At 44.3% G+C, this 22,222-nt stretch overlaps 2 protein-coding genes and 1 pseudogene across 20 annotated transcripts in view; 1 reads left to right on the top strand and 2 right to left on the bottom strand.

Annotated features, from left to right (window-relative positions):
- The window catches only part of Kdm1b (lysine (K)-specific demethylase 1B), a 41,907-nt gene extending 41,431 nt beyond the window's left edge, over positions 1-476 (bottom strand). For 4 of the 9 annotated variants that reach the window (XR_001780773.2, XM_006516913.4, XM_006516914.3 and 1 more), the window contains exon 1: positions 179-377. The gene's annotated coding sequence lies outside the window, so the exon portion shown is untranslated. Of the gene's footprint in view, positions 1-178 lie in introns of all 9 variants that reach the window. The other 5 variants (XR_003950446.1, XM_006516915.3, XM_006516920.3 and 2 more) reach the window with 3 other exon arrangements.
- A 34-nt stretch (positions 477-510) lies between these two features.
- Positions 511-21,862, top strand: Tpmt (thiopurine methyltransferase). 11 transcript variants are annotated; one of them, XM_030247242.1, is made up of 10 exons: positions 524-722; positions 2,270-2,450; positions 3,653-3,745; positions 5,969-6,043; positions 7,822-7,954; positions 8,776-8,828; positions 11,357-11,431; positions 14,882-14,967; positions 16,553-16,597; positions 21,126-21,862. In XM_030247242.1, exons 4-10 carry the CDS (start codon positions 5,976-5,978, stop codon positions 21,590-21,592), a joined length of 927 nt encoding a protein of 308 aa, XP_030103102.1. In that variant the 5' UTR covers positions 524-722; positions 2,270-2,450; positions 3,653-3,745; positions 5,969-5,975; the 3' UTR covers positions 21,593-21,862. The 11 variants fall into 11 exon arrangements, with proteins under 11 accessions (XP_011242701.1, XP_006516989.1, XP_030103102.1 ...); XM_030247241.1 differs by having other exon boundaries at positions 5,969-6,070; XM_030247244.1 differs by lacking the exon at positions 21,126-21,862 and adding an exon at positions 18,372-20,238 and having other exon boundaries at positions 540-745.
- Positions 18,863-19,503, bottom strand: Gm18807 (predicted gene, 18807; annotated as a pseudogene).
- Positions 21,863-22,222: the final 360 nt, after the last annotated feature.

The following is a 22,222-nucleotide window of genomic DNA, read 5'->3' as shown; positions in this document are numbered from 1 at the left end:
CCCCGGCTTGCACAGGGTCCCCCACGCCACCCCTTCCAAACGCGGGACGCCGGGGAGCCCCGGGGAACGCGCGCGCCTCCAGACCAGGCTCAACACACAGCCGGCCGCTTTGTGCGGAGCTGTCACCCGAAGCCCGCCGCCACCCCCAAGCGCGCCCGCGTGAGGCTCGAGTCCCTACCTCAGAGCGCTGGCCAGGGGGCGAATGCTGCCCTGGGCTGCACCGGGCTGCACCGGACGGCCTGATCCGCACTGCCAGCTGCAGCAGCTCGGCCGCCGCCGCTTCCGCCCCTATCACGCCGTGACCCGGAGTGGGAGGAGCGCACAGGCCCAGGGAGCAGGAGGGTCCCGGCGCTCGCCCCGCCCCGATGATTTCCGCCACTGCGCAATCTCGGCAGCTGCTAAGGGCGGGGCCCTACGCGTTCTGGGCGGAGACCTTGCTTCGGGGCGGGGCTTAGGTTTGAAGGTGGGGCCTGGGCGGCCTGGGTGGGGTCACAGGGTCCTGGGAGGGGCCTGCGCGCCCTGGGCGTGGTCTGCACGCTGGGCGGAGCCTGCGTGTCCTGGGCAGAGTTCTCACGCCCCGGGCAGGGCCTATAGGACCGGAGCCTGGATAATCTTTTCCGGGGTGGGATCAGACCACATTGGGCGGGGCCTTCGCCCCTGGGGCGGGGCCTGTGAGTCCTTGCACAGCTCCCGGCTTACAAAGGCGGGCTAGTGTCTGAGAGGTAAGCAGCTAGCTGCAGCCAAGGTAAGTAAGTTCTCAACCGGTAGTAAAGGCGGTCATCTGCTAAGACTGTGTGAGCCTGTTACAGCGTTTTTTCAGAATGGGGCTCCCGAAAAGCATGGATGACCCAGCTACTTGAGTCCCGAAAAGGGGTTCCGATAACCGCAGCAAAAACTGGGAATAAATGATCAGACTAGAAATGCTTTGAGTCCGATGTATTAAGTAGCCCCTTGCTTAGTGGTGTGTTTCAGATAACAATGTCCACGTGTAAAATACTGAGCCATCCTGGAGATTTGTGGACTTCAGTGAAGTTAGCTTTTCAGTTTAATGAAATTCAAAAATAAAACTAAAGCAGAACCCAAGCATTGTTGTGTACGAGGAAGCTGAGGCAGGAGGATCAGGGCGAGCTAGAGGTCAGCCTGTACTATATAGTGAGTTCTAGATAGACCCTCTGTTAAAAATGAAAAAAAAAAATCCTAGGCAGAAAAAGATGTTTTTTAGGTAGGCATATTGGACGTAAACGTTTGTTAGTGGGAGTTATTGCGGATCTGTCTTTTCTCAACCTTGTACTTTGCACCTTTATTGTTTTTAGAATTTTTTTTTTTCTCAAAAAATGATCAGTGAGCACCACTCTGAGGCGCTGTTACAACAGCTAAGTGGTTGTGTTTAACAGCCCCAGCTTCGGTGAGGTAGAGCTGGGTGGGCTAAAGATCTTTCTTCTGTGTTCAGGAGAGCCCTTGTTTCTGTAGGGCACCTTTGGGCATCACAGCTTCTGATAGAGAGTGGAGATGGGAGGAGAGCGATTCTCTTGCTTTTCTGTATCCACAATAATCCCATACTTCCCTCCGACCTCTCAGAATGCTGGACTCTGCCCCCTGACATGAGCATCAGGGAAAAGCCTTTTGTTAGCAAATACTTGGCTGTGAAGTGCATTTCCGTTCCCAGAGTTGATGGGGATGGTCCTTCTTTAATCCTAAGCACAGAAGCTAAATCATGCAACAACAGGACATTTCCTTACATTACTGCCTTTGTGACATGTTTGCTGGTTCACAGATTCAAGACATATGATCACCAATGATTTAAAGGGCAGGTTGGAACTGTGGAATTTTTTTTTAGTTTTTTTTTTTTTTTCCTTATATGAACGAATGTCTTGCCTGTATTGGATCCACTGCAACGGGGTTACAGACAGCCACGAGACACCTTGTGGTTTCTGGGAATTGCACTGGGTTCTTTTCAAGAACAACAAGTACTCTTAACTACTGCTGGGATTGAAGGCATGCTGCCATTCATATCTTATTTGTTTTTGAGAGAGTCCTGCTACGTAGCCCTGGATGGCCTGGAATCTACTATATAGATCATGTCGGCCTGGAATTTGCAATAACCCTCTTGCCTCTATCTCCCAAGTACTGGGGGCATGTGACGACTCTCCTGTCTTTAATGCTGATATGTGTTTTTAAAGCTATTGCCCTAGGTAGAGGGTTTTGTAGCGTTCATTAATAGAATCACAATGTTCCTGAATGACATCATTGTAGATGTCTTTCCACTTAGGCACTGGAGACACCAACCTCAGAGACAAAAATTGTCTACAACCCGTGGATGGTACCATGTCCCTTGATATGAAAGAGCACCCTGATGCTGAGGTACAAAAGAACCAAGTACTAACCCTGGAAGACTGGAAAGAGAAGTGGGTGACCCGTCACATCTCATTCCATCAGGAGCAAGGGCATCAGTAAGACATGTTTGGTCTCTGGCAGAGAAATGCTTTAATCAGAAACTGACTCTAGCGGGTGTGTACCTTGGTGGGTAGAGAGACCTTAGCATGAAGGAAGGTCTTGGTTTGTTCTGCAACACTGAACAAAACTGGGCGCAGTGGCATATGCATGTAATATCAGCGTTTGAGAGATGGAAACAAAAGCATTAGAAATTGAAGCTGCATAAGTGAGTTTGAGGCCAGTGCTAAGCTCCAGGGAGAGAGAGAGGAAAGAAGAAAAAAGAAACTGACTTTGAAATAAAAGTAACACACAAATACATTATTGCATTTCTTTTCAGACACACTGTCATCTCATATCGTTAGGGAATCACAAAGCACCCATAGCACATCATACTTTGATTTCTCTCAGTGTGCAATAATCTGATTTACAGATATATGAAATATATCTTCTTCTTAAAGCTCACCCTCACTTTGTTCACGTTGGTCACAGGTGCTTATACATGCAGCAGATACTGAAACAACATCTAACTTTCTGTCTCCTTATGTTCTAAAGCAAGGGCAAGCAAGGGTGAGCTCCCACAGGCTGCCTCAGCAGATATAGGCACTTGCCACATACCCCTACAGCCTGGGTTCTGTCCCTAAACACCACATGAAGGAAAGTGAGAACTGACTCTTGAAAGCTGTCCTCTGACCTCCAGACATGTGCTATGACATGGGAACATCATACATGTGTATGATAGATGTACACATAGACATATACACACACACCATAAATTAACTTAACTAAAATTAAGGAAAAAGTTAAGTTTATTGAGAGAATATTCTCTGATATTTTGAAAATACATAAATTTAGAGACCCCTCTTCTTAACATCACTTTCACGTAACAACAAAAATAAGAATATAAATATAAATGTAGACTTTTCCAAATGTATTTCTCAAGGCAACATAAGCAGTTTTTACTTTCCAGTCATGAAAACTCCAGGTTGCTAGTCATATGTAATACTAAGTAACTGCGTAGTGAAGCAAGTAACTTAGCTAACCTGTTTCTTTGAGTGTAACCCGGAGGTTGTAATAATTAACATTACCTGCTTGTTACAATGTTGAGAGTACTGAGATAATGAATGCAAAAGTTCAGAGTGTCATAAATTCTCCTCTCCCCTTTCCTGTGATTCTGGGCTAGTTAAAGCAAGCATTGTGGTAACTTTGTTCTCTTCCCCAGGCTGTTGAAGAAGCATTTGGATACATTTCTTAAAGGCCAGAGTGGACTGCGAGTGTTTTTCCCCCTCTGTGGAAAAGCCGTTGAGATGAAATGGTATGCACAAGTGAGCGTCAGCTAGTTTTGGCAGAGCAATTCTCAGGATGAATATTTAACAGAGTATGTGTAGGGTTTTTTGTTTTGTTTTGTTTTTTTTAAAAAAAAGATCTGTTAGGTATACACTATAATAGCAGAACTTGGGAGATGCAAGAGAATCGGGAGTTCAAGACCAGCCTTGGCTACATGTAAGTTCAAGAGGGCTGCTGGACTAGGGGAGACCCTGTCTCAAAAAGGCCGGGTAACCTAACATACAAAGAGCAACAAAATCCCATTCTTAGTAAAAGAGTGCCTTTATTTTTAGGTGATAGTTATAAAATTAGAGATACTATCTCTAAACAATAAGAGGACAAACTGAATCAGGAATGACCTTGTCTTTCTATATTTTGTTTCAAAGGCCAAAAAGAAAGAAAAAAAAAAGTAAGAAAAGGAAAAAAACTGTTGGGGGCGGGGAGGGCAGAGGGGCTGAGCAGTTAGCAGAGTTGAGAGAGCCCTTGCCTAGCATGCACAGGGCCCTGGGTTCTGTTTCCAGCATTACTTAAAACAAGGTGGTGTGCACACCTGTGATCTTGGCAATCAGGAAGTGAATTAGTTGGGAACCAAATGGGAAGCCTCGCCTCCTTTTTCATGTCTCCTGGATCTTTGTATGTGATTAACGCTTATAAGCGGCTGAGCAGTTTCAGTAATGATGGCTGTTTGAAACAGAAGGCAACAAAAAACACGCTATGGTGAACCCTTTTTATCAAGGCAGTGTTGATAGTGCAGAGTTCAGCTCGGCTCTCCCTTCCTCCCACGTACAAATAGGAGATTTTGTTATTGTGAACTGCTGTTATAAAACTAGTGGTTCCTATAAGCAGTCCTCTACAAACAGAACTCACAAGGCACTGTTCCTACAAGGTTAGCCTGAGTCACCACCCTAGAGATTATTTTTACACGAAATGCTACTGCCAACGATTAATGCACAGCCACAGCCACGTCCTCCAAGAAGTATGGTTACTTAAAAACTGAAATGTTAAAAAACGTAAATGTTCACTAAGAGGAAAGAACAAGAGATTGGTAGGAAATGTTAATAAATGCAGAATAGCCTTACTTTAAAATGTTCTGCCCACTATGGAAATACAGCTATCTACTCAGCAGGCACACATGCATCTGGATTTTATTCTCTAATAGAGTAAAAGTTTTATAAGCCACACTGGCTCAATTTATAGCTAAGCCTGCCCTCTGAGGACACAACATACCCAGAGACATACACATAAAGAAAAATTTAAAATAAGCAAATAATATTTTATTTTTATTTTTTTTTAAAGCTGAGTTCTGACATTTATTTATTTATTTGGTTTTTTTGAGACAGGGTTTCTTTGCCCTGGCTGTCCTGGAACTCACTCTGTAGACCAGGTTGGCTTCAAACTCAGAAATCTGCCTGCCTCTGCCTCCCAAGTGTTGGAATTAAAGACATGTTTTATGTTTTAATGGTCTCTCACCAAACCAGAAGAGTGACTTTGAAAACTATGAGAAAATAACTCTAGAAATGGTAACTGCGGCCAGAGCGCAGAGCTTAGGCAACATTAATGAAACCATATAGCTTGCTAGCTGGGTGTGGTTACTGAATTTTTAGGGGTCTCAATCCATTTATATTTTTTAAAAAATCAAGGATTTGGGGATGTGATTCAATGGCAGGGCACTTGCCTGATAGCCACAGGCTCAGGATTCATTCCCCTAAACTGCAAAATAATAACTGAGATAAAAATGCAGAGTCAAGCTACTGTCATTGCATGTAAGTTGCCATATTCTAATACCAGTACAGAAGTACTTTTTACTTCTGTAGCTGACCTCTGTGTATGGACAGGCATTGGGTATGAGCACATCAGCTAACCAGCAGGAAGAGGTCAAAAAGCATTCAAATGAAAGAGGAACGTTATTTTAGTGTTTCCCTTTTGCCTTGTTTGTATTCCGGGCTACCCTGCATGTGTTGACTGGGCAGTAAGTACAAAGACATCCAGTCAACTTGGATAACTTCTTTGTTTGTATTTTGTAACTCCAGCAGCATGCATGGAGAATGAAAGAAATCGTCTCTATCTGCCAGAGTACAAATCCCCTGGGCCGTCTGCGAGACAAGTTACTAGCATGTTCCCTTTCTAACAATAAGGAGCCCACGTTCTGCCCACAGTGGGAGCGTGTGCTCTTGCGTAGATAGATAATAGGTACACTCTGTCTCGTTCCCAGTTAATAGATGAGAGGAGCATCACGTGATCATCACTGTTGCGCGCCTGCGATTCCATCCGAAGATGACGATGTCAGGTCAAAAGCAAACCCTGTCGAGATGAGTTAAGCCGCATATTGATAATACTAAATGCATATGTGTTCTCTTCAAACAGCGCCTCGCTACCCCAGCGTACCCTAGGCCCAGCCTTGCCCCTCTGCACATGGTGTTAGAAACTTCCTATTTGGTTTTCCTCATCCCAGTACTCCACAGCAATTCCAACAGAAGGTTCTCCAACACCCACCTTCTGAAGCTGTGTGTGTGTGTGTGTGTTATACATGTGTATCTGCACGCAGATACACACGTCTGATCCAAAAGTCCACACAAGCCGTCTTCCTCTATTGTTCTTCCCCTTATTTTCTAAGAGAAGATCTCCACTGAACCTGGGTTCTCCTGACAAGCCAGGGTCCTCTTGTCTCTCCTTCTCGGCACTGGTCTTACAGGCATGGCTGCCATGCCTAGCTTTCTCTGGGGATGCTGGGGATCTGAACTCGGGTCCCCATGCTTATGCAGGGAGCTCTTTACCCATTAAGCCTTTGCCTCATTACTGGCTTTTGGTCTTGATATGTTTTTTTAAAGATTTATTTTAAGTACATGTTGGCCAGCATGTCGCGTGAGTACAGGTCAGGAGAGGCATCCGATCCTCTGGAGCTAGAGTTACAGGCCACTGGGAGCCACCTGATACAGGTGCTGAAACTGCCGGGGCAGCTCCTCCTCTTACCCACTGTGATATTTCTCCAGCCCCTTTTGTGGGTCTTTGAGACAGAGTCACACGCAGCCCAAGCTAGTCTCAGACATATTACATCGCTGTGGCTGACCTTGAACTCCTGACCCTCTAGCCTCTACTTCCCAAGTGCCGGGATTGTAAGCCTGTGCCCCTATGCCCAGCTCACAAAGGTTTCATATTGATTCCTAACCTTCATGTTCCCATCCGCCTTGTGACTTCTGTGCATGCTTTTGCATAGTGCAGTCATGTTTTCCTGGGCTCGCACTGCATTACAGGAAAGCTGACGAGCTTGTGTGACTTGATATAAACTCACTTCTGTGTCTCAATACCTGTGGACCTGCTACTGTTTCCTTTCGACCATAAGATCCTCAAAATGTGAACTCTGACTACAGTGCTTGTGAATAAGGTGTTAGCTATTTGCATTCGGTAATAAGATTTCTTTTTCCAATCACGTTTATTGTTAAGAAGTGGAAATTGTAAGACTACTGCCAGAAAGCACTCAGTGCCTCAGGCTTTCAAGTGGGTCAACCAGTAGCCACCTGTAGCAGTGTTTAAAAATTCATTTACTTACATTTTTTCAATTTTGAAACAGCCTTGCCGTATAGTCTAGCATGGCCTCAAGTGCAAGGTCTTCAGCCTCCACAGTACCGCAGCAGGTGGAGACATCATGCCTGACTTGGCTATTTAAGTATAAGCCAAACAAAAATGTTAAATAATCTCTATGGGACTGGCCACATCCACGTGCTTAGTAGCCAGCATGGCCCATGGCTGTGTCTTGTCGAGGACAGTGATAGCTGTATCCATCATCACAGAAAATTAATCAATAGCCATTGTTGATTTGAAGGGATTGAAAATCATTCCCTCTAATCAAACACATTTATATGAATGTCTGCAAAAATATATGGATCCCTTAGAATTAAAGTAAACAATGAATTTCTTTTGTTATTTCCTCTCTCTTCTGTGTTGATAAATTTTCAACACGGGGCCTTAGGCATGGCAGGGACTCTGATACTGAGTTTTAGTTCCAGCCAGGGGGAACATGCCTGTTTATCGTGGTTTTTATTTTGCTGTAAATATGCTTTTCTGCAGGTTCGCAGATCGGGGCCACACTGTAGTTGGTGTGGAAATCAGTGAAATTGGGATTCGGGAATTTTTTGCAGAACAGAATCTTTCCTACACAGAAGAACCGCTCGCCGAAATTGCTGGAGCCAAAGTATTTAAGGTTCGCATTGATTATAGTAACTATTTCCATGCCTCACTGAAACCTGATTTTTATTTTGATATTTTTTACCATGAATAGATGAGAATGTTAAACAAGTGTCAGATGGGTGTCTCTACCACGGGTTAGCTACCCCTCACACACTGCTGCTCTCTACCACGGGTTAGCTACCCCTCACACACTGCCACTCTCTACCACAGGTTAGCTACACCTCACACACTGCCTCTCTCTACATGTCATGCACTGTGGTGAGCTAGACCTTTAGCTTACAGATGGCAGCTCAGCACTCTGAAGGTGGAGGCAGGAGGATCATGAATTCAAGCTAGTCTAGGCTAACGTAGTGAGATTTGTCTCAAAACAAAAGATGATTGATTGATATGATATATTAAAGATAAATGGTAGAATTGGAGCTAAGCATATAGATGATAGATTGGTACATAGATGATAGATAATAGCTACATTGATATTAGAAATAGATTTATAGATGGTAGAATATATATCTGTGTGCATATACTGTGATGCACATGTGCAGGTTAGAGGATAGCTTGTAGGAGTCCGTTCTCTCCTTCCACCATGTAGGCTCAGGGATTAAACCCAGCCTGCCTGGCTTAGCTGCAAGCACCTTACCCTCTGAGCCATTGGGCTGGCCCCCATCCAGGTTTTAAAAGAAAACATAAGGTCCAGTTAAAGCCTAATGAACTTTATTGTGTTTAATGTGTGTCCCCTATCTCCCTGGCTTTGTCTGAGTCCCGTTTCCTTACCTTGATCATTTAAAGACTTCCTAATTAAGTATAAAAAACCTGTTCTTTGTTGTTTCATTACAGAGTTCTTCAGGGAGCATTTCCTTATACTGCTGCAGCATATTTGATCTTCCTAGGTAGGACCGAGTGCTCTCTGTGTATCTGCACCATCATGTGAGTATGTGGGTGAGTGTGGCAGCGAGTGTTTGTGTAAGTGTGAGTGTGACTGGGTGATACCTTTGCACCGTTGTGTGTGAGTACGTGAGCATGTGTATGTGAGAGAGAGAGTGAATGGGCATGTGTGTGTAACCGTCAGCCCATGACGTGTGAGTATGTCAGGGTGAACTATGTGTGGATGTTAGCATGTGTGTCTGTGTGGCTGGCTGCTCTGTCTGCACCATTGTGCGTGTGAGTGTACGTGACTGAGTATGCGTGAGAGTGTGAGTGTATGTTTGAGTGTGTGCATGCAGTGGCACATGAGTCAGTCAGAGGACAACCTTAGCTGCCAGTTCTTGCCTTCCACCCTGTTTGAGACAGAGTTTCACAGCCGCTTTGTCTCAAACTGGACTTCAAACTTCTGGGCATTCTCCTGTCTCCACCTCCCAGCTCACTACGGGAGCACTGGGCTTTCATGTCTTGCTTTGACGTGGGTTCTGGCTCTCTGAACTCGCGTGTTAGAGCATCTTTTAAAAATGACAGTTTTTTTCTTTGTTCTGCCTAGCTCCCAAATAAATGAGACAGACACTATACAATTTATTTAACCAAACTTTACAGCACAATATCTGAGCATTAATTAACTAACCTATTCTAATCTTCTAATCTGGCTACCTCCCAGCCAAAATCCCTGAGACACTTGCATTTTAAATCTGGCTCCCTCTGCTCCAGGTGCATTCCCATGCGACTTCTGACCCTTTCTTCACGGTGAATCCTCTCTGTTCCTCCCCTCACTAGAGTCGGAAGTCCATCTCTTCTTTCCTCTGCTCAGCTATTGGCTGATCGGCTTTTATTGACAAGTCAGAGAATAAATGGGGAGCCATATTTACACAATATTCCAGGAGGGGATACTTAGAATAATCATTACAGTGCCATGTCCAGATTGTAACCAGAAATGGGAGCAGAGAAATCAGCATTTGAATAATAGAATCTATACACAGTGCACAATAACGTTATGCCTATACTCATGGCCCTGGCTTAGTGGTTAGCGCTTATCCACTGAACCATCCGTTTGTTCATTTAAAGGGGAGTGATGGCACATGCCTTTAATGCAGTGCTTGAAACAGGCAGATCTCTGTGAGTTGGAGGCCAGGCTGGTCTAAAGTTCCAGGCCAGCCAGGGCTATTTCAAAGAGAAAGTGAACCTTGGTCCAGCAAGATGGCTCAGAGGGTAAGGTACTTGTCCTACAGGCCTGATGACCTAAGTTCAGTCCTCAAAACCCACAGTGGAAGGGAAAAACTAACTCCCGAAAGTTGTTCTCTGACCTCCACATGTACTTCTTAGTATGCATGTGCTTGCACACACACACACACACACACACACACACACACCACACACACACACAGCTCATCATCATCATAATAGTAATAATAATAGCTGGACTTTTGGCTACTTTGTGAGTTCCTTTTTCTTTTAACCTTCTCCACCCCTCCTCATCTACCCTTTCAAGCCCCTAAAACTAGGTAGGAGAGAAAGGATAGAGGGGAAAGGGAGAGAATTTATCCTTAGACTATTTTCTGCTAATTAGGGGCATCGAGTTCTTTGGGGCAAGTTTAATCTTCGAAGTCAGGATATTTAATTTCTTCTCCTCATCTCTTTGTGCACAAGTTCTCCACAAACAGCAATCAACCATAACCCACCAACAGCCATCAACCCACTGTCTTGGGGCCCTAGCATTTATATATCCTCTGACACATTCCCAGAATTCCAGACATCATATACTCGCAGCAACTATCTGCAGCTGGTAAAACCACGCCCCTGCTAGAGCATGAGGCAAATCGTTGTTAGCTGCTATGGAAAAATCTGAAGCAGCCCCACATCTGGGATTAAAACGAAAATATATATTTCTGTATTTTTAAAGGAACTGAAATTCTCACTACAAGTGATAACAACAACAACAATAGTAATGAAGGTGGGCCCTGCTGGGAGGTGATAAGATGGGGGTAGATCTGTTTACTACTCCTGTGCACTTCTGCAGCTTCAAGAATTGTCTTGCATCTGCTCTTACCAAAGCCTCAGCTTTCTGCTTTGTGGGGACAGGTCCTGGACTTTCAAAATCATTATTGTGATTCAGAGCAGGTAGGGTGAAGGCAGGGAGAGGAAGACTGTGTTTTCCACCTGGCACCTGAGCCTGTGACAAAGGCAATTACAAGGCACAGGAGGCAGGATGGTACCAGGCAAAACCCAATGCCTAAGCATCAATGCCCGAGGTTCCTACCTCTTCTTTCTAAGTCAAAGCAAAACAGAATGCTATGGAAGTTAGGAGGTGGACAGTCCCACAAGTGGATCAGCACACCCCTCTAATGTCTATAAAGAAAAGCAATCGTGAGCTACTGAGACCTTGGTGATGGGTGATGTTCCAGCATGCCCCTTGGTGAACCCCAGACATCCTGTTTGAGATTTGACCTTTTTCAGATGGAATGTAACAACCTTTCCCCTCTCTTTTGAGCAGAGCAAACATTGGCAAGTTTGACAGGATTTGGGATAGAGGAGCATTAGTGGCTATCAATCCAGGCGATCATGATCGGTAAGTTGGTTTCTTCAGTTGACTTGCTTTCCTTTGTGTTGAGCTGAGTCTGAGGAAAGTTAAAGTATCTTTGAAGCCAGTGGCTGGGTCACTTTGCAAGCTCTGACCAAAGTACTGTGTGGTTCTCTAGGCCTCAGTTTATCCCTCTGCCACCCGAGTCTATTTCATTACCTAACTGCCGCTAACACCAGTTGGACTCTTGTCTTGTGCAGGGTATTGTTAGAAGTATTTTGTGTGTGTTTTATATATATAATTAGCATGACACCCCTGTGACATAGATGCTGTCTATGATTCCAGTTTGCAGATGAGAAATTTAAAGTCAAAGAAATGTGTCCCAAGTTAGGCAGCTAGTACCTGCTGAGTTTGCTCAGAACTTCATGTTAAATGGTCTCCAAGAGTTGCTGTGGCAAGTCAAAGAAAAATATGTGTGCCAGGAGTGGCCTTGCACACCGGTGATCCCAGCACTGGGGAGACTGAGGCATAAGGCTTGGGAGTTTGAGGCAAACCTGGGCCTCATAATAAGCCATGAAACTATGTTGATCGATAGATGGATGGATGGATGGATGGATGATAGATGGATGGATAGAGAGATAAATAGATAATAGATAATGGATAGATAGATGGGTGATGGATGGATGATTGATAGATGATAGATGGATAGTGGATGGATAGATGGGTAGATAGATCAATAGATGATAGGTAGATAGATAATAGGTAGATGATAGACAGACAGACAAATAGGAGCAATGAAATCCATGAGAAATGTTAACTACAGAGAACTATAAGCTACTGGCTGTCATTACAAGAGCACTTGTTGATACTTTGGGTGATCATAATTATAACTAACCTCACTAGAAAGTAAAATTAGGAAATCCTGTGAGAAAAATGCAATTCCCCTTTCCCGTGTAAGTAATACCACATGTGTGTCTCCTTGAATTTGGCAGGTTGGATACTCAATTACTCATTACACAGAAGCAGGCTCTTCACACACAGCCAATGTTCATGGTCCATCTCAGTGACGCCGTTTATTATCATTTATTATTATTATTATTATTATTATTATTATTATTATTAAAAACTAATTGCTTCATAAGTAAAGCCTCTAGCCAAACCCAATCTTTGAACATTAGAAGATTCCACACTAGAACTATCTGTCTTTTCTTTCCTTCAATGATAATCTCTCTCCTCTCCCCTCTGCTCACTTTTCTACCTGTGTTCCACCCCACCCTCCTTCATCTTCTGGGCTTTTCTCTGTGATGCTTGCTCCTGAACCATCACTTGAGTCCTGCTCCTTTGCCTTCAGCTTTCAACAGCTGTCCATGAAGTCCCGTCATGCACCCGGGACGAGGGCTGGGGGTTGGGTGGGTGGGGTATGATTGGGGGGGTTAGAGGTGGGTGGGAAGAGGGTGTGGCTTTTGCCGTAAGTTATAGCATCTGCTTTGCGCCTCTTTCCAAACGCCCACACCGCTTTTCCTGTGTATGCTGTGCATTTCCACATGATGTCAGTGACCTTTACCAGCTCAAAAACGTCACCGAAACCCCTTCAGTCTTCCTAACACACCATATTTGTGTACCACATTCAGTTGTGCTAAAATGTTTTAAGTTTGTAGGTATAGCCTGAGCCCCCTCCAGCATGTTCCTCTGTTTCTCTGGGGTTAGTCCCTCCAGGGGTTTTGGTTTGCTCAATAAAAAGCCACAGATGGCAGGGAGAGAGCACGATGCAGACCAAAGGGAAGGCAGGCATTGGGCCCAGCTGCTTCCTGCATTTGCGCCTCTACCCTTGGCAGTGAAGGACAGTCTAGTGGACTCTGACACTCTCCGTTTATGGATGACCAGGCAGTGACACCGAAGTAGAGGTTTGCTTAGGGAATCGAGCTCTGATTGGCCAGAGAGTCTAGATCCTTCTATTCTCCTGCTCTACCTCTCCCTGCCCACCTCCCACCCCGTGTGTGTCTGTGTGTGTGCCTGTGCCCGCGTATGCACACATGGTGGATGCCCATGGAGACCAGAAGGCATTGGATGCCCTGGATCTGAACATGCAGGTGGTTATGAGCCACCCAGTGTAGATGCTAGGAGCAAACTCTGGTCCTCTGCAAGAGCAGTGTGTGCCCTCACTGGGCCATCTCTCCTGCTCCGCTTTCTGGATTTTTTTTTTTTTTTTTTTGAGATTGATTGAAAGTCTACATTCCAAGAGAATTGATGTCTGTCAGTCCCAAGAGATATGACTAGGCCAGTCTGGTTATCCTAAGGACATACTTCTTCTTGCCTCTTCTTTTTCTTTTTTTTCTTTTTTTTTTTTTTTTTTTTTTTTTTGGTTTTTCGAGACAGGGTTTCTCTGTGTAGCTCTGGCTGTCCTGAACCTCACTTTGTAGACCAGGCTGGCCTTGAACTCAGAAATCCACCTGCCTCTGCCTCCCGAGTGCTGGGATTAAAGGCGTGTGCCACCACGCCCGGCGCTTCTTGCCTCTTCTTAAGAGCAAGGGTCACACCAGCTGTGATGTCTCACATCTGCACTCCCAGCACTTGAGAGGCTCAGGCAGGAGGATTGCAGCCAATTTGAAGCCAGCCTAGGCTACATAGTGAGTTCCTGGCCAGCATGGGTTATAGAATGAGTCTACATTGAGGTTAGGGGTTATTAGGAAAGTTAAAAAGTGAGCCAGGCAGTGGTGGTGCACACCTTTAATCCCAGCACTTGGGAGGCAGAGGCAGGCGGATTTCTGAGTTCGAGGACAGCCTGGTCTACAAAGTGAGTTCCAGGACAGCCAGAGCTACACAGAGAAACCCTGTCTCGGAAAACATAAAAACAAAACAAAAGTTAAAAAGTGAAGGGTTCTGCTCAAAATCTTTTCTTTCTTTCTCTCTTTCTTGTTTTTATTTTTATTATTTTTTAATTTTTTGGTCTTAAATCTAACCAAGGCTATCCTCAAATTCATTATGTAGCCCAGGCTGACCTTCCAACCTGGGTAAGGGGCAACAAGAGCCAGGTGTTAGCCACTGTTCTATTGCTACGAAGAGACACCACGACCAAGGCGGCTTATAAAAGAAAGCTTGCCGTTTCAGAGGGTGAGTCTGTGACCACCATGGCAGGGCATGGCAGCAGGTAGACAGGCATAGCACTGCAGCAGTATCTGCAAGCTTACTCACATCCTAATCTCCACGCAAGCGGCAGAGAAGGAGCAAGCCTGGGCCTCCTGGGCCTTCCCGAGTGACATACCTCCTACAACAAGGCCACACCTCCCGAATCATTCCACCAACTGAGAACCACTGTTCAAGTGTATGAGCCTCTGAGGACCACTCTCATTCAAATCGCCACACAGGTTTATATGATTATGATGACTTTAATGTACAGTTGATAGTAAATGCTGGCTTCCTTTATCGCCTCTTGTCCCCTCCAGCCCAGTCTCTATAGAGAAATGAAACATATGGTTTTTTTGTGTGTCTTCTTTCTAGCTATGCAGATATAATACTGTCCCTACTGAGAAAAGAGTTTCAGTACCTTGTGGCTGTCCTTTCTTATGATCCAACAAAACACGCAGGTAACACTCGTTTTGGTTTTGTTTGCCTAATTTCCCCGATTCAATTCTATGAACATGTAAGAATTCTTTTTCCCTGACTTATCTCACGGGAAGCACACTGCTTATGTGCATGAAGATAATTCTGGGCTAATGAGAACAGTGGACTCTTCCACACCATCCAGGTTTTCTTACACTCCGTCCGTGTTTTGTTCAAACTATACAAGGAAGAGATGGATGACCCTAATGTAAAGAGATAGCTCTTGAGCCCTAGATTAAGAGAAAGAAACATGGCTGCCCTGCCACGGGCGTTGCATGGCTGTGCTGTCCGCAGAGGTGTAGATGCATGGGCGAATGTTGATGCACACTCAAATACATCCCCACAGGAATTCAGACAAGCAAGGAGGAGGCATGAGGAGCTGTGGGGCTGTAGGAAAAATCTCTAAAGTCATGTGGGTTGGTTTTGGTTTTGAGACAAGGTCTCACTTTAAAGCTCAGCCTGGGCTAGCTTCAAACTCAAGATCCTTGTGCTACAGGCTCCCAAGTGCCTGGACTATGACATGGGCCACCACACCTAGCTAACCTTTTTAATGTTGTCTATTGAATGCTGCTATTGTTCTCTTGCATTTTGTCTTGTGTAGTACGTGGCATTGGTAGGGATCAAACCCAGGGTGTGGTGCCTGCTGGGCAAGCCTACGATTGAGCTTCATCCCTGCCCTGACTCTTTTGTCTTGATTGCCTAGAAAGGATATTTTCATCTGCCGCTTCTTGTTGCTTTGGGAGGAAGCTTTTGCAGCACCCAGGCTGGACCCCAGGACTTTCGCAGTGCTAAGCAAAGTCTCTCCCACTGAGTCACAGTCTGCACAAGGAAGCTTAATATTTTCCTTGGACAGACTCCTATTTTCATGAAGGAGTTAAAACCAATAATCAGACTTTTACTTTGTAAGACTCCTTCTTGATTTCTTTTTTTTTTTTCAAATTCTTTTTTATTTTTTTTTTAAGATTTATTTATTGGTTATATGTAAGTACACTGTAGCTGTCTTCAGATACTCCAGAAGAGGGAGTCAGATCTCGTTACAGATGGTTGTGAGCCACCATGTGGTTGCTGGGATTTGAACTCCAGACCTTCGGAAGAGCAGTCGGGTGCTCTTACCCACTGAGCCATCTCACCAGCCCCTCCTTCTTGATTTCTTGTTTGGGGGAGAAGGTTGCTGGGTTGGTTAGCCAGTTTTGAGGGCCCAAATGCTCCTTCTCCTCCACTCGGTGGGTGCTGAAACCACACCTGGTTCCTTGGGTTTTGTTTGCAAAAGAAACTGCCAATGTAGCCCAGGCTAGTCCCTGAACTCTTGACCCTGCCACCTTGATTCCCTACATGTTGGGTTTACATAAGGCCCTATCTTTAAAAATGCCCACACACATACCCCACAATAAAACAAAACAACCAGAAAGGCATGCTTCATCCTCACCTATCTGGATTCCTGAGTGGTTTACAGAATAAGTGTCCATAACATCTCTGAACTAAGCTGAGAGGTGAACCCCAAGAATTTATTTGTCTTTGGAATTAGTGTTGGAAAAGAAACTTATTCTTCATCACACTTCTCTTTCCTAGGCCCACCATTTTATGTTCCATCTGCTGAACTTAAAAGGTTATTTGGTAAGTTAATGTTTCTTTTTATTACATGTGTCCATACATATGTGCCTCTGTGTGCGTATGTGTGTTTGTATGTGCATATGCATGTATGTTTATATGCATGTGTGTATGTATATGTGTAAGTGTGTATGTCTGTGTGTGTATGTGTGTATATATAGGTATATGTGCATATTATGTGCATATGTATATGTGTGTATGTACATGTGTGTATGTATGTATGGATGGATATTTGTGTGCATGTATGTGTATGTATTCACGTGTGTATGTATATGTGTATGTGTGCATGTAAGCATATATGTGTGTATAGTATGTGTCTGTGTGTGTGTGTGTGTGTAAGTGTGTGCAGGTATGTATATGTGTGTATGAATGTGACATGTGCAGGTCACAGGACAACCTGCAGGAAGCCAGTTCTCTCCCTCAATTCTGTGCATTGGTTCAGGCTGGCAGGCAGGTGGCAGGCAGCAAGCACCCTGATCATAGGGTAGACATTATACTCCTTATGTTTACTTTTAAAGATTTACTTTAATTATTTTAACCATGTTTCTGTGTATATGTGTCTGTATGGGTATGTGCGGATGTCTATAGAGGCCAGAGACATCAGAGCCCCAGGCAGTTGTGAGCAAACTTGGATCTTGTGTGAGAGCAGGGAATGCATAAGCTGCTGAACCATCTCCTGGCCCCACTTATGCTCTCTTTAAATAAATAAGGCCAGCAAATCAAGCAGGGTGGGCACACCTGTAATCCCAGCACTCCAGTAGCTGAGTTGGGAGGAAAGAAAATTCAAGGCCAGCCTGAGGCTGGACCAAGGTGTGGGGAGCGGGTGTGGCGGCAGTCCCAAAGGTGCCAGGCACTGCAGCTAAGTCGTATGACTTGCACCTGACTTCCTCATATAAGCCACAAACATCTTGAGTGCTGCGCAGGTGTACCAGGATACAGGTGAATCCAATTTGGTGGAGATTTGCCCCTGCACGTGTGCAGATTATGTTTACCACTTAGAACACAGCTGTCAGCGCCATCTTATAATGGCAAATGTGAGGGCGGCTCCCAACACCAAGGAGAAAAGCCTATCTAAAAAAACAGAATTAAATAAAAATAAATGAAGAAAGATAACAGTTAACTGTTGAGTTGCTACAGAACTATTAGTAGTACATGCAATTAAAGGATATAAAATGCAAAGAGTAGAGAGCCGTTTATGGGAGACTGTTTTGTCCTAGAAAAGGGACAAGTCTCCCTAGTGTGCCTTTTTACTGGCCATACCACCTGTAGCCCTAGCACTAGGGAGGCTGGAGTTGGAGGACCAGAAAGTTGGGTCATCCTTTTTACATAGTGAATTCAAGGCCAGCTTAGTCTATATGAGACCCATGTCTCAACAAACAAACAAACAAACAAACAAAAACAAGCTAGAAGGGGCTAGGAAGATGTAGTGATGAAGTGCCTGCATGAAGACCCAAGTTTGTATCCTCAGCACACACCTCAAAGCCAGACCTGTTTGTTCATGACTGTGATCTTAGCATCCTTAGCACAGGGAGATCCCAAAGCTCGCTGGCCAGGTATGAGCTCTGGGATCAGCAAGAGATCCTGTCTCAATTGATAAAGCAGAGAGACAGAAGACACCAGGCATCAGCCCCTGGCTGCCAAACTCACATCCACGCATTCACGTGCACAGAGATTCAACACAAGAGAGATAAGGACTGTAGCCACCAAGTCCTCAGGAGAGTCTCTAGAAACACCCCTGATGTCTTTCGCAGTCTGTTAACCTGTTCCCTTCTTACTTCAGGTACAAAATGCAGCATGCAATGCCTTGAAGAGGTAGATGCTTTGGAAGAAAGGCATAAAGCCTGGGGTCTTGACTACCTTTTTGAAAAATTGTATCTCCTTACAGAGAAGTAAAAAACCAGCCTGGTAGTGGAGCACACCTTTTATCTCAGCAGGCTAGCCTGGTCTACCAGTGAGTTCCAAGACAGCCAGAGAGACCCTATCTGGAAAAACCAAATAGAAAACCAACCAAACAAACAAAAAACACCCAATCAATCCCTGTATGAGTTTTTTGAACAATTAAAAATTATGTTGAGGGTTAATGTATTAGCCATGGTTTCTGTTCCTGCACAAAACATCATAATCAAGAAGAAAGTTGTCACACAGCAGCTTCACACCAGAGTCTTCTAGAATGTTCTCTGAAACGTTTAGGCAACTCAGGTTCTGATTGTTCCTGAGGATGTCAGCCAGGTCCTAGCAGCCTCCAGTGATGAGACAGGCTCTCACCCTTAGTGACACAAGTGCACTGTCTGAGCCATACACTCGCCGGCTGCTTCTCCATGTCCTTGTCATGCAGCTCCGACTCCTGTTTGGTGACATCCCATCCCATCCCCTCTAAGCTGTCAGTGCTAAATAGTTTTGCAGGTTGGGATGGGATCTCCTCTGTGGGAGCTGAGGGACTGGGCTGCTCTCTGGAGATCAGCCCAGCTAGGCTTGCTGTCTTCAGTTGCTTCACATCTTGAGAGCAGAAGTAGAAGATGTGGGAGAATTTGCTCTGAAACGCCAGGCCTTCTGACCAGACAGGCGTTCAATTTTTCAACATAATAGTCTTGCCGATTCCAGCCCACGTGTGGCTTCTTTTCAGTTCCCTTTGGTACAAGAAGGTTCTCAAGATGATTATATTCATCCTCGAAAAAATTCTGAAGGCTGTTATGGAACTTTCTGGAAAAATCATGGGTCAGCTTCTTTAAATGAGCTTGATATATCATTGGGTATGGAGCAATCTCTCCTGTTGCCCTCTCTCTCTCTTTTAATTTTTTAAAAAGTATATGAGTACACACTGTAACTGTACAGATAGTTGTGAGCCTTCATCTGGTTGTTGGGAATTGACTTTAGGACCTCTGCTCACTCCAGTCAGCCTCCTTGCTCAGGCCCAAAGATTTATTATTATAAATAAGTACTCTATAATCTGTCTTCAGACAGCACCAGAAGAGGGCATCAGATCTCGTTACAGGTGGTTGTGAGCCACCATGTGGTTGCTGGGATTTGAACTCAGGACCTTCAGAAGAGCAGTGAGTGCTCTTACTTGCTGAGCCATCTCTCCAGTCCCCAGTTGCCCTCTCAGTAAGATCCTTCCCATTGGTCTTCTGAAGGATGAGGGTCTTATAACCCACACCCACAGTGACACACCTACTCCGACAAGGCCACACCTTCTAATAGTGCCACTCCCTTGGCTGAGCATATACAAACCATCACAGTTAAAAATACAATCACTTAATTTTTCTTCTCATGCAACATTCAGATCTTTGCTCACTACTTTTTAAAAATGAAATCACACACTAAAATGTTATAAGTCAATCAATCCTTTAAAGATTGTATGACTGGTAGCAGAACATTAAATACTCGTGTGTCTTTTTTATAGTCAGCGTGTATTTCTTCTATAACTAAAAAAAAAACAAAAAAATAATGCTTTTAACTTTAAACAACAACACGTTCTGTATGGAAATATAACATTTTAACAGGATTTGGGATAGTCTAAATTTTGTATTAAAAATTATACTTTGCTATAGATCTTAATCTACTTAGGACCCGGAACTACATCTTCACCGGCTTCTCCACTTGTATAATTCTATATGTAACAGAGTCAAGAAATGTAAAAAAAAAAAAAATTAAATCAACCTATATGGAAAGGTATTTTTTTCCTCACAACTGTAAGAATAAAACCTTTTAAAATATTTTTCCTGAGCTTGGTAATTTTTTTCTTTTAATTTGTCTTACTTAAATGAGTGGTCGAAAGCTGTCTATTTGTGAAAGTTTAGGTTCAGAATTTGTCAGTTTTTATTAGCAATCACATTTTGTTTAAAAATTGGTTAATATATGTATATGCATATGTACTGGCTAGTTTTGTGTCAACTTGACACAGCTGGGGTTATCACAGAGAAAGGAGCTTCAGTTGAGGAAATGCCTCCATGAGATCCAACAGCAAGGCATTTTCTCAATTAGTGATCAAGGGGGAAAGGCCCCTTGTGGGTGGTGCCATCTCTGGGCTGGTAGTCTTGGATCTGTAAAAGAGCAGGCTGAGCAAGCCAGTAAGGGACATCCCTCCATGGCCTCTGCATCAGCTCCTGCTTCCTGACCTGCTTGAGTTCCAGTCCTGACTTCCTTTGGTGATGAACAGTAGTATGGAAGTGTCAGCCGAATAAACCCTTTCCTCCCCAACTTGCTTCTTGGTCGTGATGTTTGTGCCTGAATAGAAACCCTGACTAAGACAGCATATTTGTGTACATACTAAGGCGATGGTTGCTACTAGGAACACCATTTAAAATTGGTGAAAGCTGAGCTTTTAATCCCAGCACTTGGGAGACAGAGGCAGGCAGATCTCTGAGTTGAAGGCCAGCCTGGTCTACAGGGCGAGTTCTAGGACACCAAGAATCCTTGTCTCGAAAAAAAAATTTTGATGAAAGCTGTGTATTATATTCTTCCTAGAGTCTTTTAAACATTAAACTTGGAGCTGGAGAGAAGGCTTAGTAGTTAAGAGCACTTGCTACTTTTCCAGAACACACAGGTTTGGGTCCCAGCATTCATATGGAGGTGGAATCAGCAGCGGTGGCACTACCTAGCAGAGACAGCCAGACCTCAGCCTCTGCAAGAGTCAGCAGGAGGGACCCGGAGAGACACCAGGAAAAGTTCTCAGCTGTGCCTCTCTCATTGAAGCAAAGATCAGAGAAGACTCGAGACCCACAGCATTGCACAGCTAGCTCTATAAGCAAGACTAGTTCACCTCCCCTCACTGTCCATGGAGTCCTTTTATACTCCCTCCAAACAGCACGTGTCCTCCATGAGTGGGTCTTGCCTCAGCACATGTGCCTGTCTCAGCTGACATCACTCTGCAGATCAGCCCAGAGCCCAAGGAAGCAGCAAGAAACTACAGTACACTACCACAAGTCTTTTGGTACATTCTCTCTCTATGGAGTCCTGACAAATGGAGGTCAACCATGCAATGTAAGGGAGATCCATACATGAGTGTTGTTAGTGAAGAATCCTTCATCAAGTGTCCTTTCACGTGCTCGCTTTAGCAGAATATCCTCTCTTCTGTGTCTGCTTCAGTGAAACGTTCCTTCACGAGTCTGCCTTAGCCTTTCACCTGCATCCACTTCAGGAAAACACTCTGCCACCATGTATGCCCCAGCGAAACACCAGCCAACACAAATGACTCTCCAAAGAACCCTTAAGTTTCCACTGTATATATGTATTTTTAAAATATTAAATTCTGAATAAACTCCTTTAATGCTGTGTTGACTTCACAATCCTCTTAGACTTCACATCCTCTTAACCAGCAGCATTGAGGGCGCTTAGATACCTCCGCCATGGACCTATTCAAATATCCTGATCAGACTTTCATCTCTGAAACCTGCCTCCGTCTCAGAGTGGACTTCTAGAAGTCATGAGTATCTGACTTCAACTTTGTAGCCAGTTGGATCACTGAGCTGGGCCAATCCAGTTCTCTTTACAGGTTTTGTTTTTTTAATTTTTATTTATTTTTATTTTTTTATTTTTGTTGTTGTTGTTGGGTTTTTTTTGTTGTTGTTGGTGGTGGTTTTTGTTTTTGTTTTTGGTTTTTTTTTTTTTGGTTTTTTTTTTTTTTTTGCTCAG

This window comes from Mus musculus, chromosome 13, assembly GCF_000001635.26.
Source record: "Mus musculus strain C57BL/6J chromosome 13, GRCm38.p6 C57BL/6J".
Lineage (NCBI taxonomy): Eukaryota > Metazoa > Chordata > Mammalia > Rodentia > Muridae > Mus > Mus musculus.
The sequence above is the reverse complement of the archived record's forward strand: the minus strand, read 5'-3'. Positions and strand labels throughout refer to the sequence as shown.